General features: G+C 40.3%; 1 protein-coding gene across 1 annotated transcript in view; it reads right to left on the bottom strand.

The window, feature by feature from the left end:
• Positions 1–18,039, bottom strand: part of map2k5 (mitogen-activated protein kinase kinase 5) — a 29,617-nt gene extending 11,578 nt beyond the window's left edge. The window contains exons 1-17 of the mRNA XM_057019341.1: positions 17,601–18,039; positions 17,269–17,317; positions 16,298–16,365; positions 13,526–13,595; positions 13,039–13,079; positions 11,840–11,898; positions 11,711–11,759; positions 10,740–10,804; positions 7,069–7,108; positions 6,909–6,977; positions 6,576–6,657; positions 5,863–5,924; positions 4,809–4,857; positions 4,650–4,723; positions 3,751–3,801; positions 3,597–3,668; positions 2,513–2,542 (exon numbers count right to left, since the gene is read on the bottom strand). Of these exons, the coding sequence (XP_056875321.1) occupies positions 2,513–2,542; positions 3,597–3,668; positions 3,751–3,801; positions 4,650–4,723; positions 4,809–4,857; positions 5,863–5,924; positions 6,576–6,657; positions 6,909–6,977; positions 7,069–7,108; positions 10,740–10,804; positions 11,711–11,759; positions 11,840–11,898; positions 13,039–13,079; positions 13,526–13,595; positions 16,298–16,365; positions 17,269–17,317; positions 17,601–17,699 (1,029 nt within the window). The 5' untranslated portion in view covers positions 17,700–18,039. The remainder of the gene's footprint in view (positions 1–2,512; positions 2,543–3,596; positions 3,669–3,750; positions 3,802–4,649; positions 4,724–4,808; positions 4,858–5,862; positions 5,925–6,575; positions 6,658–6,908; positions 6,978–7,068; positions 7,109–10,739; positions 10,805–11,710; positions 11,760–11,839; positions 11,899–13,038; positions 13,080–13,525; positions 13,596–16,297; positions 16,366–17,268; positions 17,318–17,600) is intronic.
• Positions 18,040–19,091: the final 1,052 nt, after the last annotated feature.

Consider the following 19,091-nt stretch of genomic DNA (forward strand, 5'->3'; position numbering starts at 1 on the left):
GAGAAAAAGGAAGAAGCCACTAAAGAGCAGACAAATGGTCACTTTACTTTAGAAATTGTTAACTAACAAGCTAAAACTACAAGCGTTTGTATTACATAATCTACCAAAAAAGGAAGTTAACATTTTTACTAAACCTTCCAAGACTGAAAATGCTCATCCCGACAGATTTATCATTATCTTCTTGCACACCGATCTGTAACTTCCCCACATAAAGTTAACGACTGTAAACCCTTAAAGCGGAGCTTAGCAAGATGTCGAATAAAGCGCATAAATAAATTGCTCATTTCTCCCCGTCCTTGACGCTGCATTAGAACACTTATTGATTCACTCAATTAAATAAAGGTTTTCATGCAAATATCAAGAGACTTTTAAACCGCCTCTACAACCACTTTTGCATGATTCAAACACATTAAGAGCAACTATGGGAAACTAATTTGTTCAGAAATAATTAGGAGAACAATATTGCCCACTGCTCCAGAGACTGATAGTCAGAGACTTAGTAGAGGACTTATTTTCTTCTACTAGTTAAAGTGACCACATATTAAAAAGAAGTTAAACAATCCATTACTGTCTTTTCTCTTTTACGGTCTCTCATTACTGTCGGCCGATGATCAGGTCTGACCTTATGTGCACACTCGTGGTGAGGATACAGGAAAGGTCTCTATGTAACCAGTGGGGATAAGATGATTTCATGACTGTCTTTTTATGATTTTTTTATTTTATTCCTCAGCATCCCTGATTTTCTTTGCTTTTGACGGCAGCTATGAAGTAGATGAATTTAGAAAATAAAATAACTGGGACAGTGAGATTGTGTTTTTGCCAGAATTTCAAACTGAACTGTGAAAATGTGATGGAACAAATACTCAAAAGCAATTTTACCATTCATTTAAAAAAATAATCGCAGAGCTGCGAGCTGAACACACATCACTGATCTGGCGTCTCCAAAGAGTTTCAAAGCGAGATGTGCAAAAACTTCATTAACTCCTGTCACGGGATGCAAATGAATCTCGATATGTGGCAAAGAGGAATTAAAGAGACCTTCTCAAATCATGACAAAAACCGGGGTGTAAAAATGTCAACAATGGTAAATTCAGCTTAAACAACTGGAGCTGAATTAAAAGATACCGGCTTCCGTCTATTATTTCCTTTAAATCTCTTTAGTTTTCAGAAAGTTCTGCCCCTCTGCCTGCACTGAAATGCTCTCTGCAGAGTGAAGCAGGGGGGCTTTCTCAGACAGCTGTGCCAGCGTCTGCATAAAATGACAGTTTCTGCCCGAGGACTCCGGCTGGCTGCGCCCGACGAGCTGAATCCGAGCTCTCCCACCATACAGCTCGGATTCAGCCCCCAGGTGAACTGTCTGCAGTCCCATATGGAGTCAGGGGAAAATTAACACTAAGGTAAGGAATGCTGCACGACACCGAAGAGCTTACGATGGAGGAGAGCGTCTAACATTTCATCTACAATTCCACTTGGTTAATTTATGGACTTTAGAAAACTTTGAAACGTCTGTAGAACATTTTATTGACATTTTAGTCATTTAGCAGATGGTTACAGTGAAACACAATCAAGCCACCATGCAATTGAGACCTATTTACTAAATACTACCTTACAGTCCAAAACTACAGATTGGAGAGAGGGATTGGAGAAGAAAGATAAGTCCTTTTAGGAGAGCTGGTGCTCATGGAAGAGCTGAGTTTTGCCCCTGATCTGACAGACGAGGGTTGAAGATAGTTCACGAAAGGGGGGCAGAACGAGATAGTAGGGCAGCCACAAGAAACCAGTGGATTGTTATAAGATTATCATTTACTTTCTACATATTATGCCAGCCTGACATTTAATGACCTAGTTCTCCTGACCAGGGCTGACAGCAGTAAGATCTTTAGACCGTGTCTGAGCAGACAGGTCATGTTACATCACACTCATCTAATTAACAGTTTCATTAAATGGTGAACTCCACAATACATAATGTATTTTAAACCTTTTGCAGAAAATGACCAATTTTATTCAACGACCATTGGTAAACATTGCTGGTTTAACATTGGACAATTACATATATGACATGTTTATTTCTTCCCAGAACAATATCTGCTCCTCTGAAGGTTAACAGCCAGGAGGTAACATGAGGTAACCAGATTTAGTTAGATCAGCTCCAGATTATCAAGATAAACCCATTTTAAGAGGCCAATTAAGACATGATTGGATTGGGAAGTGATTTCTGTTGTCAGCAATTACATTTGAGTGGAATTCCTTTTAATGAGAGAGGAAAATATATATCAAGGGATCCACAAACTACACAAGAATTTTTAACGGTATATTAAAATTGTCTTTAAAAAAAGATTTAAAGGTACGAAAAATATCTTTCCTAAACCGATGTTCAATGTTGTTAAGTTCCTTAATCGTCAAAGAAAACATGAAAAAAGGAACAAGTCCATCTGATGCTGCAGTGCTAATCAAGCTAAACCAACCAATAAAAGACAGACGGATGGAAAAAGGGTACAAAATTGTGACTCACCTGTGGATACGGGAACATGCCTAGGGCCAACTGTGAAAAGAAAGAAGGAACGAATATTATGGCACATTTTTAAAGTTTTCTGAACTGTTTATATAAGACAAAATGTAAACAAATAAATACATACATACGGTTACATTCTCATTTCAGAAAGAGTCAAAATGGCTTACAGAACATTTCAGGTGCATGCACACCTCATGCACCTGTACACACACAGCATGAGGGAAGGAAAACAAGAGCAGACAAAGAATGGGAAAGCTGCTGTAGGCCCCAAACCTGGCAGAACCTGAGACTTTTAGTCTCTGAGGTAAGCTCAGCACCCCCCTGCCAGCAGCACTTCTTCATCAAACAACATCAGCGATTAGCTAGTAACCCCTCTACGATAATCCCCCGTGGAGAGCAAAACGGATGGATCAGGAGGAGAAGGGCAAGACTGTGGGATGGTTACATGTTTAGGATGGGGTTGGGGGTTGGGTGACAGCTTTCCCTGACATTTGGCAATTCAGTTCGGGTGGGGTGGGCATTTTCATCTTGGTCAAGGGCAGATTATTGGCAACATTACATTATTAAAATGTCAAAATGTTCAACGTCTCTCCTTGAACACAAATAGAACAACTAGTGGGGTACAGATCAATCCAAATGGAGTGGAAGTGCAGGTCATTTCATTTAGCTTAATGTACATATCCACAGCTAGAGATAAAGAGATCAGGCTCAGAGGGACCATTGCTACATAAGTCTCTCTTTATCACCTAAAGATCATGTCAATAATTTTGACATGAACTCATCCATTACTGTTATAATTGTAAAAACATCAAACATTATTGACAAACAGAGCTGAGGCAGAGGCCCACATCATTTGTTAGACGGCGGAGAGACAGCCGCAGTCAGAAACAGATGGGAAATCAATAATGTCAGTGGGAGGACAAGAGAGCAGGAAAAGTGAGACTGAAATTAAAGCCTTATTTGGAAACACATGTTGTCATACAGCTGCTGCACGCAAGCATGCATCTTATTCCGTTCTGTCAATAAGAAAAGGCCGTGCATAACACGTACAGGTGGATGTAGCACAAGCTAAAGAACAACCAACCTCCATGAAAGAGATTCCCACGCTCCAGACATCTGCGTGGATGCCGTACTGCTCTCCTGATATCCTCTCAGGCTGGGAAGTGAAAACCATTAAGTCAACCCATGTAAAGGTAGATTCTACAACTCACGGAGGAGTTTTTAAAGGAAGGACTCACCGCCATGTATGCATTTGTCCCCACGTATGTTTTGGCAATAGAATTCACCAACTGCAAATGAAATAAGATGCAGTCGCATAAATAATGTTATAAGGTCGTTCGATGGAAATAAAACAAGCCAGGAGCTGAACCATAACATATTATCTAAAGCCACTGTTGTGTCATGTTACTCTGGGCTACTCCCAACACAAGGGAAAAGGGGTAAGACAAGGAGAAGGTGGTGTGTGTCCGTGTGTGTCTACAATGGCACATGCCATCAATGACAGGACCGTGATAATGAGTGCCTGTTCCCTTATGGCTTTTTTAGTAGAACGCCCTGAAGAGTGAGGGGAGGATGGTCTATGTGGAGCAGAGAGATACACTGGAAAAATCGAGTGTGTAACACAGACAAGGTGTAAAAAAAAATCACCTTGGAGCCTCAGAGAAAATGGAGGTTAAGAAAGAAAAACTATTTGCCACAGTAGTTATTTATTTATGTGTGCGTGTGTGTGCTGAAAGGGCAGGGTTGAGGTTTTTGGGAAGAGCTGAAGGTTGTCCCAAATGATTTCATTACACATGCTCGCATGCACGAACACACGACAATAGTTGTCTGCTACCCCCGCTCTTCCCATATCTACTGAATACATATCAATGAGGCTTTGCTCTTGTGTGTGTAGGCCATAATTATAATAACTGATTTTTTTTTGAGGCTGCAGAACAATGGTGGGGGGAGGCAGTTAATATGAGTGGAAGACCCTCGGGAGGGCGCTAATGTTTTGACTTGAAAAGGAAAAGGGTGATTGACAGGCTGACCACACGCACACAGCGCTGTTGTGATGCAGCTCCAGACAATTGTGCCTCCTCTCTCCATCTTTCTCTCTCTCTCTCGCTGTCATGCTCGCACAAACAAATCAGCGTACCTGCGTGCTGACACCAAAGTCACAGAGCTTGACTTGTCCCCGGGTGTTCACCAGCATATTGGATGGTTTGACATCTGCGGAGACAAACTGCTTGATAGAACTGCAACACAAGCACTGCGCAGCCATTATTTATCAACACCAGCACGCCGCTTTACTCACCTCGATGAAGTATTTTCAGGCTCCACAGATACGTCAGGCCTTTGACCACCTGGAGATGTAGATAATTATAAACTTGGCAACATAGTCTCACATTTTAACCTGCATCTGAAGCTATAGATTCACTTTAATGTGACGGAAAGGTATGTAGAGAGTCATAAAATTACAATAACTAGAGTTTATAAGGCTGAAAATGTGGTTAAAAAAAAATTGGAAATATTTTTTACATGTAAATACCATTTAAACCACACAAATGTGTCCTTCATGTGTTACAAATCTCCCTGTAATGTTGCAAAGTGTAACTGGAAGAGCTGATTTGAACCTGCACACACCTTTTGTGATTCTGTAATGCACGTTACCCTTTGAGATAAATTAAGCATTCATAAAAGCTGTCTGAAGCCCTGCTGAATCAAAAATGGTGGCGCTGAGAGAGGAACAACAGTAGGCAGCTTCACTAACACCCTCTTGGGCGCGTTCTGTCTGTGATAATTAACAACTGTGACGGTACAAAAGAGGAAAAGCTGCAAATTAGAATTAACACTGACTAAATAGCTGTCATTGTTTGCTTACAGACAAAGTTAAAGGTGAGACAGGGGAGGGATAATAGGTGTTTAAAAGATACGCGTATTTATCAAAGCCAAGGCTACAGTTGTGAAGATACTAGTTTTAACTGAGGAGAAACAGAGGAGTAAGCAGAGGGAGGATAAAAGAAGAGGAGCACAGACTTTGTCACTTTTTCAAAAGAAGCTAATTGAAAAATTTGCACATGTGGGTCTCTTTACTTTTACCGACTTATTAAATTGACATTTCTCTACAGACCTGTGCTTTGTCTACCAAATTAGTAACAAGATATAAAAAAAACGTGTTTTTTTATACACACTTGTGAAAAAACCCCACAAAAGTTGTTTCATTTGCTGTCTTTTGATTTAAGTCATACTGCAAACCCCAGAAAAAAAGGACATTTGAAGCTATTCATCTTCAACAGAGTCAGTCCTGTAGCGACGAGGACTTTGAGTTTATGTATGCAAGTCTAAAACCACGTCAGATTTAAACTTACTGCCACTGCAATCCTCCCCAGTACGTGTTCTGGGATTCTTTTGTACACGTCCAGAGACCCACCTGAAATAGGACAAATAATTTATTCAGAGTACTGTTGGGTTGCTATGAGGCTCTAATTATGTTACATATATCATTTGAATGTTTTTTTTTGTTGTTACAGGGTTTTAACAATGCACCTGCAGTCCTAATCCTGAGCAGATTTGCTTTATGCACGAACCAAAGTATTATTAAATGACAGCACATGTGCTCAGTTTATGAACTGAAACACACCGCCATTATCACAGAAATGCTAAAATCCAACTCCAGTGCCCCATTTTTGCCATTTCTGTGGTAATTTCTTCCACCACAATGATGAAACATAAATGGAATTTACTGCACAAAATAAGTTTTATGAAGTTCAGAGAGTTCAGAAAAGCTATCAAATGTGTGAGACATTGGAATCACTGCAACACACATGTCGACACTCAAACTTAAAAACATGTGCACTTAAGTCAAGATTTCTCACACCCCTGTAGCTTTTAGCACATGAGCATTCTAAGCAGCACACAGCAGTAAGACATTTTGTTGATCTGTAGAAGTGTAAATGGTTTGATGACAGAGAGACATAGGAGAGATCCCACAAGTCTCTGCTACACAGCTTTGGCTAGGAAAGAAAAAACAACATGATTTTGTGTTCACACACACACACACACACACACAGAGAAAACTCACCATCCATAAATTCTGTGCATATTGATATCCTGTTCTCTACAAAAAAGGCACTGAAAAAAGTGATGATGTACGGCGAATCACACTGCAATCAAAAGAAAAGATAATGATTACGAAGGAGAAAATCCTTCAAGAGGAATTTGTCGGAATGTTGCCTCATTAAGAAGTGCTACTACAGCAGAAAATACCCATATATTAAAAAAAAACAACTATTAAAGATTGATTTGAGCTTTGAAAATATTTCGCCAGGAAAGAGTTAATCTTATATTTTGATCTGTAGTTGAGTGAAATCAGGTCTGGACCATGTGTACTGTAGGAAACAACCACAAAACTGACCTTGTAAAGGATTTCTAATTCAGACATGATCTGCTTCTGTAATTCCACTGTGATATCCAGAGGGATGACCTGAAATTCAATACATTTGTAAAACAAACAATCATTAAGTTTAATCCAATATTGTAATGATGATCACCTAATGAAATACTAGAACTCTTACCTTGACTGCTAAAACCCGCCTAGTAAGAACATGGTATGCTCTGAAGGGACAGAAAAAACAAATAAAGTTTGAAGGGCTTTTAATAAATCATGATGGGTATTATATGTGTACACACAGTTCTGATCTGCTGAAACCATGGTTCTGAATGTTGACTGAGAAGACTGCCTATATTTTGCATCTCTGAGCAATGCTGGCTTTTAGCCTCGACTAAATGCTGTTGCCATTTGTGAAAATGTCAGAGGTCAATACCCCAAACCAGATCAAACCAGGCCATCACAGTTTGTTTCAGACGGAGTTTGGTGTTGCAAGTGAAGCAGCAATCAGATACGGCCCCATAATGATTTAATTATCAAACCGCTCGATGCCAAACTTTGGCTTTAGTTACAGCCACTCAGAGGTTTGTTTACCTCAGGAACTGAACCTGTACCGCTGAAGGATGCATACTGCCCAACAGCTGTGTGCCGATGAGGCTGAGACGGAGGCAGAGGATGGCACACCATCAGCTGGTGCTAACCTCAGACAATGTGACACCAGCTGCCCACCTGTCAGTCAGTCTTCAGAGAAAAATGTCTGTGCTGTAAGGTGTGACGCTTGTGCCTTTGCTCACTCTGCACCACTTTCTCCTAACCAGAACAGGCCTTCAGGGGTTAACCCCAAAAAGCACAGTTACCAGGTTACTATCCTGGTAAAGCTAAAGTCTAATTTTCTCTGTAAAAGATCTCTGCATAAGGCTGACTGTCTGGATTCCATTTTGAATTCTTTGCCTTCCTTTAAAACACAATCAATATCAGTTAAGCCTGACTGTTACCACTTGATTAAGATGAGGATGTTAATTGGGGGGAGATCTCCGTGATGGACATATCAAACCGTGTCTGGGCAGGTCGTGAGTGCCAAACAGTCCAGAAGAAGATTTAATCAAGTCTGTACTAATCTAAGCAAAGATAGGAATTGTAGATAAGCTGACAGTTACAAGCAGGTGTCTGGATACAAGGTGTATGTACACATGAGTACACTCTTCAGTGTTTCCTACATCCATTTTATATTTATTAAGATATGTTTGGACTGCTGATTGGGTAAAGTTTTATTCTCAGACTGCCCTTGACCACCCCAGGGCCGAGCATCGCCGTATGAGTTACTATGACAGGCCCGTGACGGCAGGAGACATGGGAACAAGGTTACGTATCCACCCCCCCAGCCACTTCCCCCTGATGTGACCCCAGTAAACGTGCCCCATTGCCTGGATCTTATTTACACTCCAGCTCACTCTGTAATAAAAGCTCCATCATGCAGTATTCATACGGCCTCTCTCTGTCTCAGACTCCAGGGCTGCAGGTTTAGAGACACAGGCCTCTTAGATCAGGGCTAACGTCGTACTTGGAAGACGGGTGGTGAAGAGCCGCGACTCGGTCACCTGAAACTGCTGTAATGGTCCTTCTTAATGAAAGAGGCAGGCAGAACCTGAAGCATAAGCAAGCTGGATTACAATCACAGTTGTGCTAGCATGCCTCAGCCTAAGGCTTTTCTTTTTTCAAATTAAATCAAACCATTTTGTGAAGTTTTAGCAGGACTGGTCATGTCAGCAGTCCCTCCTTTCACTGTAGTCCAAACAATCTGTGTACTGCGCACTTCAATGAATAAATTAGACTCCTGCAGAATACTGAGACACAAGTGCAGAAATTCTGACACGTGTGATTCTGCAGTTTGGCCAATAATTAATTTTCGACTGCGGTAACTGAATGAAAACCAGGAGAGGATTTTTTTTAAAACAATGCTGCACTGACCACGGCTTTGTTTTTTAATCTTTCAGAACAAAAGCCTTGTTAAAAATGAAAGGTTTCCCTCCTTTGAAACAAAGGGGTGGTTCTCTGAAATGGTCCAAAAATCCGAGTTTGCAGCAACAATTGAGGATGTGTTTGTAATATTAGTCTGGGAACATTAGTTGGAGATGATACAGATAAGTGTAATGTTTTTGATTACATTTTAATACAAAAATAATTTTATTATTATTATTATTGATTCATCCTTTATCTGATGATGCCATTTTATGGACCCTCCTTAATAGTCATTTTACTGACATGCTGCTGATCATGTAATTTACCTTTATTTTGGCTCATTGCATTAAATAACTATTGATCCCTTTTCAGCCAAAGATGCTCACCATTGCTACATTTTGGTTAAACCACCCCCAAAAAACAAGACCAACTGAAGACCAAATGATTTGATGTGAAACCAACAATTGTGGATGCATTAAACAGATATCACAACACAGCAAATGTGGTCGTCTTAATATGTATCTTGCTCAAAAAAGTAGCCTGTGTGTCCTTGTAATTGTTTGTATGCCACCGAGTCACACAAACCGGTGGACTAGATGGACCTCTGAGAGAGTGTGTAATAAAAAACAAAGGCTGACAGTGATGGATTGCTGGGTCAGTGTGCGGCTATGGAGAGCTGAGGTGTTGCTAACATCCAATTGAGTCTAAATGGCTGTAGGTCATAAATGGGCTAAGAGGTTAAAAGGTGGGGAGTGGTAGCGCCTCCATATGAGATAAGCCAAATATAAGCTGGACCACAGGGTAGAGGATGAAGAGGTCAGAATTTTTTCCAAGGGAAAAAAATGAAACTCTTTGCTGGTCACTTGTATGTGTGATTACAGCATTTTAATCATGTTTCACACCTTGGACTGACAGAATGAAAAAAATGAATGAAATGAAAAATGCCATCCTGAAACACTTGACTATAAAGTGTGCCTTCTATTCCTCTTGATAACCTTTGAGATTTGTCTACACTTGAAGGTCAAACCATGAGATCAAGACAACTGCCCTCAGAGGCACAGACAGGACCTTAGCACGACACAGATCTGGAAAATGAGCAAAAGAACTTTGGAACGACCAGGACTATTCCCAGAGTCTACAAAATGAGCAATCTTGGGGAAACGGCCCTGGTAAAAGACGTGACCGAGAACCCAATAGTTACTACAGCTGAGCTCCAGAGATCCTGTATGAAGATGGGAGTTAAACTGAATTCTGCATGAATCACAGGCTTAATTAACTTCATTAATTGGCTGTTTCATTCATATACTAAATAGTAATGTATATAGCATGAGAATCAGTGGTAATTATAAAAGTTTTTCAGGTCCTGATTCTCTTCTGAATCATAAAATGATAAAAGGTGGTTGCAAAGACACTGAGGAAATAAAAGAGGAACGGTCTTGGGCATTTCATTGGAAATTTACTGGGTTTCCTGGGAATACCATGTCGCAGACACTCTGTCAACTCAAGGTTAGCCTGAGCAGTGATCAATACTTCAATCTCAATAAAACAGCTCAAAGGGGAAGATCCGATGGGGAGGCAGAAACACAAAATGGGGAAAAAGAGGGTCAGAATAAACACCACAAATGCCAACATTGTCAGACCCTTGGCAGTCCAACAATATATTTTTCCAGAAAGAATAGAGTGCCTCTCTCGTGGCAGGTAATATTCCATACCATAGACAGATTAAGCCCAGTGCTGTCAGGTACAGCCCCAAATCAATATCGTATATGTTTGCAACCTTCACGCTAAAATAAATAAATGCAGGGACAGATAAAACCAGTGATTTATGTTGCACCAAAAAAAGAGGGATAAATGCTTAGAATTATAGCGAGAAGAGGCAGTGAGACCATTTCCACCTACTTGTAAACGGCTCCTCCATTCCCGTGACCGAGCTGCTCTTGGTAGTGGATATCTTGTGCATTTATCTGCAGAGCCACAAACAACAAAAAGGTGCTTGTTATGAGTAAGAGCTGATCCATTGAAGGCTGATGTGTGTAACTACACAGGTGAAAGAGATACAGTGGAGTAAGCTGCCACAGATGCCTATAAACAAGGCAAGCATTCGGGTCAGTGCAAGTTCAACAGCATTAGAGGAGAAAACAACTGAACCAGGATCAATATATTTGCTGTCCAATTTATTAAAGGGCTTTATTCTGGCCTGAACTGGAGAATGGCTGTAATAGAGGGTTTAATGGCCATTCATTTGCTGCACAGGCTATACTTTTCTGTTGCCACAAACTTATACTATAATGCCTTTAATGTCAATAAGGAGGTCAAATTTCTTGAGCTTGAATTTTTTTTATTTATTAACGGAACACAAAAACATGTTTACATAAGTGTACACAAAAGTCTGTTTAATGATGATGGGAAAATGGTCTGTGGTTTTATAAAGTGGCAGGCATGCACACAACAAACACGAATGAGGTCCACACCCACGCTTCAATAAATTGATTGGATAACATGGTTAGATGAGGGTGACTGAGAGAATGAGAAGAAATGTGGGGAAGAACAGAGAAGGAACAGCTCTATTAGTTAACTGTGTTCCAGCAGAAACCTGAGAGACTGCACTTAATTGTCTTTCTGACACACAAGCCACTAAGTGTGTGTGTGTGTGTGTGTGTGTTAGAGAGAGGCAGATAGAGTGAGATAGTAAAAGCCTCTGTTCCGCATAAAGCAGAGACACACACTCTGTTTCACCTGCCCTAATTTGGCAGAACAGGAAATCAATAGAGAAGCTGACCATTAGTGAGAATGAGCTCTTGTCGGGGAAAACCATGAACCAGGTGTGAAGCAGAAGTCAAATTATTTCTAAACAGAGAGCGCAGGTTCACCTGTCCATTTGTAAGGATCCTCTTCAGTTCAGCAGATGATTTTTTTAAACTGGAGGAGCACAGTTACAGTGGTATTAGAATCAGAGTTATCGTGAAGATGAAATTTTACAGAGGAGTAGAAGAACTCACCTGTTGTTGGTTATGGACTCTGGAACAGCATTACACTCTGGATTAGGCCTTGTGTTCACCTGAGAGAGAGCAAACACACAGATACACAGACTAAGACATACTGGTCAAAGCCAGCAGAGGCCCTAATAAATAAGGATAAACCCCAACCTCTTGGTTTAATTTGAAGGTTAATTTGTTTATGTGGGGAAAACAGAGGTTGTCCACTCAAAAGGAAGGACAACAGAAAATAAAGCAGAGATTGGAGCAGCAGCTGAAAATATACAGAAAACATGGCGTTTAAACACAGTTTCTCAAAAGACAAAACAGATAAGAGTTTAAAAGTTTGGACAAAGTTCTTTACATCTGTTGTGTGGTACTTGTGTTTACACCAAAGACCCTGGTTCCTAACCCAGATACGGTACACAAAAGAGAAGACCCACTAAATAGGATTCCAAAAATAGCTCCTAATTGAGGTCAAAATGCCAGTGTGTTGGGTCCACTAAAGCAAGAGGATTCTATCTTTAATTAGTGCCCAGGAAGACCTAATTTACAAAGTGCTCTAGACTCCCATTAGCCAATTACTTTTATATTAAAGCTGGAGAAAATAGAGAAACAATTACTAAAGTGTTAAAGAGTTTGCAAAACATCTTCAGATAAGTCTTTGCAGCAAACACTCTGTGGAAGAAGCACTGATTGAAGGGCTTTTAATGCAGGAAAGATTGAGATATGACTGTAATATAGATAATGTGAAGAGATGGCAGACGTGTCAAGTCATTTGACCCTTGGTAATTAGAGAGGCACTGCAATAGCGACATATGCCTGACCTATAATGAGAGTCTGTGAGAGGCCATATGTAAACGGCAGGGAGGAGGCATGTAATGGCAATTTCATGGTCAGAGAATGACAAATTCTGCTCCAACAGCTCTTATCTTATAGAATAAGAGGATTGTGAGTATCGAGGTTTTTAGAACGCCCTCTTGATACTAAAAGGCTATTGATGCATTTTAAAGAAGAGGTTCCAGAAAAGGCACATCTAGACATTCCTACATTCAATCATACATGAGCAGAACAAAATGAGTGAAAGAAAAGGGGAGCGTTGACTTCAATTGACATTTCAATAAGTGGAACACAGCGTTACCAATCTATCTGCCTCAACTCCCCTCCTTCCCCTTTCCTTGTTCTCTGAGTACAGCAGCTGAAACAATTATTGAGATAGGTACCTTCAGGCCATGTATGTTCCGGATCCCTGGAGTCTTGCCGGCTGAAACAGTAATTGACTAGATTGTAGAACACATCACCGGGCCATTTACAAATGTGCTGAAAAGGAATCAGTTCTTTAAAAAGAAAAAGATCAAGTGAAAGGAGCGGGTATTCTGAAATTAGTTGTACAGTTGTGATTGAGATGTTGGGCTCCTGAGACAGCTGGTGGTGTGCAGAGAAAGAAAAAAACAGAATCTGTTTCTTCTTCCAGTTAAGAAAAGCAACTAAAGAGGCAGAGAGTAAGACAGATGGAGAAAACAGTCTCATTACATGGCCTCTGGGTCGTCTAACAATTACGTACAACTTTGAAGTGGTGAGAGAAACATATGAATCCCTACAAAACACATCTTCAAAAACCAGTTCAGAACAAATAAAGACAGAATAAATATAGAATAAAGGACGATGTGCTGAGCCTCTAGCGTCACTGAACAGCAAGATGTCAATTACCTCTTGGAAAAATCTGAAGAGGGTCTGTGAGCAGTCCATTCATGCGCTGTTCATTCATGGTATTGCAGTACTAAATGGGAAAATATAGTTGAGGTGATAATTAGACATAACTAGGAGTAAGATTTTGTGAAGTAAAGAATAACCAATTAATAAACCGACATCACATGGTCAGCACATAAATGTTGATTTAAATGTCACAATTATGCTGCAGTGTGAGCAGACTGCTAATATCTGTTGCCGATGAGGACTAATGCCCTCTGTGGCTGCTCTGAAGGAGTGTAACATTAACCCTTTTCTCCTGCAGGTCAACAGCTCACCAAACACTCGTATCCTTCAGGACCAACATGTGCACACAGACTCCGGAGCCTCCCAGACACTTGCCAACGCAGTGCAATAATTGATGTTCCAGTTAACCAAACCATCTGTTAAACTGTGAGCCCGTGTTTGTATGAAAGGGGCTACAATGTTCTTTAGCATCCCCCCTTTCTGAGTCTTTAAATTCACCGAAATAGTGACAGAACCTTCCCAAAACGGTTTAAAAATGTCTCACAAACATTTAATGTGTTTGATGCAGAAGTCACTGTGAACTACCAAGTCATCACAATGGTATGTAAATTTCCCCTCTGAATGTTGGAGGGGGGCTGGCGGGGGCTTGGACGGGACTGGATCAGAATGGCTACCCAAGTGGCACAGCTGTTATTAAAAGGTCTATTTATCACTGTCAGGTCCCGCCTCGCTTCTGGCCCTCTGCATTCACCCTCCAGCATTCTCACTAGGCCACATCTGAACAATGGGCCTGTTACCAAAAACGGTGTTGTGGTTTGTGTTTGTACGTTTGTGTGTGTGTGTGTGTGTTGGGGGGGGGGGGGGGGGGTACTGGGTTTCAAATACCTTTAATTTTCCGCCCAGCTAGCTTATCGATTAAGACCACAATTACCACCTAATCTGTAGTAGCTGTGTTATTAAAAGACATTCTCCATTGTTGGCCAATAACTAAACAGTGTCCAATCCCAAATACCATCGCTCAGCCTTAAGGGACAAGTGGGAGAGCGAGAGCAGAGAGAGGGTCTCATCATCATTAGCAGACCAAGGGGAAATAGGAGCAAGAATGGTGGAATTAGAAATGCAACCTCCAGGAAGAGCACAGCAAGGAAAGGATGAGGTCACATGCTTTTAAAAAAAACCTGACACGGGCCAGGTTTTAACTTTGAAGAGGGCGTCTGTCTTTCAAGCGTGTCGAACAATGATTAGAGATGCCTGGAAGACCAGTGGGCCTCACAGGGGCATGTAGCAATCAGTGTTCTCAGTGAAGGAGAATACCTTTCCCAATAATGCCCTCTGCAGACTGATGGTAATTAAGTGCTCAATCTGAACAAGAGTTTGTTTTAGCAAAAGGGGACATGTTTTTTTTCCACTGGTTACATCAGATACTTAACAAGCAGATCTCCTTTTAAGTCTTGTTCATTTCATATAGTGGCTGTCTGCGCAGGCACGAGGGCCAGCTCTGCAGGGGTCTTGAAGGCCAAAGAGGCAACACAGCAATTTATTATAATAAGTAATAACACAAATTATAGCTGAAATTCATGTCACTTCCATAGATATTTAGACTCACATTATAGGAAGAATAGTATTCGCCTCCTGAATCTCCCAGGAGGGTCAGAAATAAATTACTGGGATTACTAAGAAATAAATAAAGCAAATAATATTTAAACATGTCATTTAATTTTTTTTAGTATTACAGTACTGTCCAGTGGAAGTGGGTTGAAGGCTCTTGGGATCTCCAAACTAAGGAGGGTCTCAAAAGACTTGGCAGAGGAAGCTGAGCATGGAGGCATTTGGCTTTGGCTCTGAAGAAAGGACAAGGTATGGGGGGGGGGGGGAGTAAAGGTCCTAGGGTTGGTTGTATTGGGCGTCTGGGAGACGTCCCTGCTGCTGCTCTACCACCCAGGGGTGTTCTGGATTACAAAAAGTGAAATCAATGAAGGGTGGCACCCAGCTGACCACCCTAGTAGCCAAGCGTTCACTGCTGGACCTGCTCCGTGCACAAATGATTTGCAGATAGCTCCATCTGTGCTCATATAAAAACTGGGTTGATCAGTTTTCAAATGTGTATATTCAATGGAAAATGACCACTCCTCGTTGAGGACATAACACTGATTGCTGATGCTTTAAAATAACACATCTTCATCCCTGTTCCAGAACAAAAAACGTCTCTTCCTGCATAATCACACGCTGCCCAACGCTACTTAATGATTAAAAAGCAACCGCAAGTGAATCCATGAAGAAAAAAAAAGAACTGAAAAACAAGAAGTGTAAATTGTGCCTATGGCTCTAACAGCATCATTGTGAGCTGATGGGGGGTAAAAGACATCCACAGATGAAAGTAGATTTTGAACAATTTTGCAGCCCAGGGGGGCTCACTCCTTAATGAGGCAAAACTTTAAGTACTGAATAATAAATAATAAAAATTGACAGTTCATTTAGCTTTCAGTGTACCTCATAGAGAAACCCATTACAGGCCATTACTCTTAGTGTCCTTGGCATGAACAGTAAGTATGGTGGAACATCACAACGTACTTCAGTAGGAGGGGGGAGCTTTGTGTCATTGTGTCTTTGTGTGTGCGTGCCTGTGTGAGTGCCTCTGAGTGTGTGTGTTTTTTTCTTACATCATTGTTAGGAAATGCGGTTTGGGCTCCATCACGTACGAAAATACTGTTTTAATACTGTCAGCTGTGCGAAAGAAAAACTGACAGAAGTCATTTATGTACTCACATAGGACACCATGGCTTTGAGCTCTTCATCGCTTCTTACAGTGATTCTGTCTCCCACCTCATCTTCATCTAAGAAATAAATTATGATCTGAATCATTTCAGAAGAAACAACTCAGAGTAGCAAATCTGTTAGTTGAATTTTAAGATGATAGTATCTCACTGATTAATATTTGCAGTGTAGTAAATATACAGAAGGATTTGCTTTCTTTTTAATGTTGAGCTGTGACCAAAAAGATCCTTCCACGGTGTGAATACTTCTATAAATTATACACGTTGCAATTTATTACACTGCTCAGAAAATAAAGGTAACATGTAAATCAAACATTGCAGCCCCCAAATGAAAGAATCAAGTTTGACATAGTGTTATTGATTACTTAGTGTAGTTCAATGAGAACAAAATAATGTAAGAACAATCAGTGGAAACTCTAATTGTTAACCCAGTGGGGACTGGATTCAAAACCATATTCAAAATCAAAGAGGAATTAATAGATTACAGGCTGCTACGTGTGAGAATTTACTTTAAGACAATCAGAAATGTGCCCCCAGGACTGCATAAGGCGTCAGTCAGTTCCTGGACGGTCTGACAGCCATCAGAGTCCAATAATTTGCAGTCCTAATTTTTTATAGTGTAACTGATTAGAAGTTGCACGTTGATGATAAAGATTGCCTTCATTTTTGTGCAGTGTGTATTTTACAACTGCCATTATTGACTATACATTAAAGTAGAAATATTAAGGGTTAAATGGCCATGTTTTTAAAGGATCATAGTGTGTTTTGCACTAGAAAAGGAGCAGAAATAATGTCAAACCATTGATTTGGATGCTGTTAACTAAAACTACATTCCTTTTGAACAGATATGTCCTCACAACGCCTTCAGACTGTCTAGATTCTATTGGGACTTCTGAAACTGAAGCAGTGACTTAAACATATCAGGAATTTCTCGAACAAAACGATTTCCAGACACAAACTTACACTCAAAGGCTGTCACAGTGGCTTCAGGCATGACATCTCGAATAGCGACCTGAAAAGGTTGAAAGATTTGGAGGAGAAGTTTACCTCTGCAAATAAACACTGATTTATAGGCAATAAGACATAACTGACTCCAATCACATCTGAATATCACGGTTGAGTTTTCCCATTACATTACTGTGTGGTCTCTAGCAGTTTTACAGAGACATTTTATTTTCAACATATATCAGATTAAGACACGTTTCCCTGTAGGGCTATTTCATCTGTAAAAACATCCAGCAAAGTTAAATATGATAGTAAAGATAGCTTTAGCCTTGTAGCATTTGGGGACTCACCAGCAAATCATTGAAGTTCAGAAGAAATGGACAGTCGACGGACGAGTCCATGTCTCCTGCCGGCGTTTTGATACGAATCACAATTGGCACTGCGTCCATTTCCCAGTTTTTTCATTCGGTTATGATCACAATGAAGAAAAAGTAACCCTCATAGCATTAACCTGCCTGTCTACGATAATGAGCTAATTTCCTGCACTGTTTTGCTAACGAAACATGCTAGCACCTTTTTCAGTCCACACATTGTTTAAAGTGACGCCGAGATTTAAAGAACATTGATAATACCGACATTGACGTTACATCATACACCGTTAAAGGGCAAACAACAAACAATAAACACAAACAATGTTTTTGGCCAACGTCTGAAGTTAAGTTTTACAGAGAATTATCGGAGAGCAGTCAGGAAGCTGGTTGAGAGGAAACGGCTCCAACAACAACATCCGCTTTTGGCATTTCAAAACAAAAGCTTCGGATATTTGGTTTTTGTTTCAGGCTCCCCGAGAGGATTTCATCGTTATTATATTTCATCGGGATTAAAAACATTTACTTGAAAAAAGAAAATCGTTATACACTTACGTTTTCGTTGACATTTCTTAGATCACAATTGAGTTTTCTATCAGTGTCTTATGCCAGTGCAAAGAGGTAGAAACAGGTGACTAATAAATCTGATTACTATAAAAATAAACGTTATTATGGCCACAAAGATGACAGTTAAAGTGATTTAGACTTCAAATAAATTGTATTGATTTTAGAATGGCAACTCCCAGACCTGTGCTGAACACATTTTGTTTTATATCTTATATATATATATATTATATACTTTTTATTTCTTTTTGCTTAATTCTTTGAAAACAGTAAAAGGGAAACAAAAAGCCAGACTACTAGAACTGATTAATGCCTTCACCAGCACTGCCCTCTGATGAAGAGCAGAGGATCTATATGGCACTTTGTCAAACATATTCTCCCTGGACTCCACGTTAGGCCCTTCTGCTTTAGGGGCAGATGGGATGAAGCCCAGTCAGCAATCCACATTATCAGAAATCAAACTCCTGACTTTGCTGCAAGAGGGAAATGGAAAAGAAGGCCAGCATTCACTGTCTGGTAATTAAAACCTATTTTATCAGACCTTCTCTCCTCTTGCTATCGACAAGCTGCTTAGAGTAACGTGAGCTCAGGTTGGCTCTAAATATATGAGGCACACTTATTTAACCTCCTCAACAACTGGGGAAATTCAGTAACGACAGCAACAAACAATGGCCTGAGTATTAATGAATTCTTATTTATTGGTGTGTTTTGTGATCAAATGTATCCCCCCCTTTTCTTGTCCTCTGATGATTATTATTTAATTATGTCATGTCCAATATATTGGCTTGCTTGTTGTGTTTAATGATTAAGGATCCAAAGTCAGCACCATCCTTCTTCACTGTAGTGCTGATATAGAAGTTCTTGAAATACTATTTATCTGCTGGTTAAGCACCGGTCATTTAGACAGAC

Source organism: Takifugu flavidus, chromosome 2 (assembly GCF_003711565.1).
Source record: "Takifugu flavidus isolate HTHZ2018 chromosome 2, ASM371156v2, whole genome shotgun sequence".
Classification (NCBI taxonomy): Eukaryota; Metazoa; Chordata; class Actinopteri; order Tetraodontiformes; family Tetraodontidae; genus Takifugu; species Takifugu flavidus.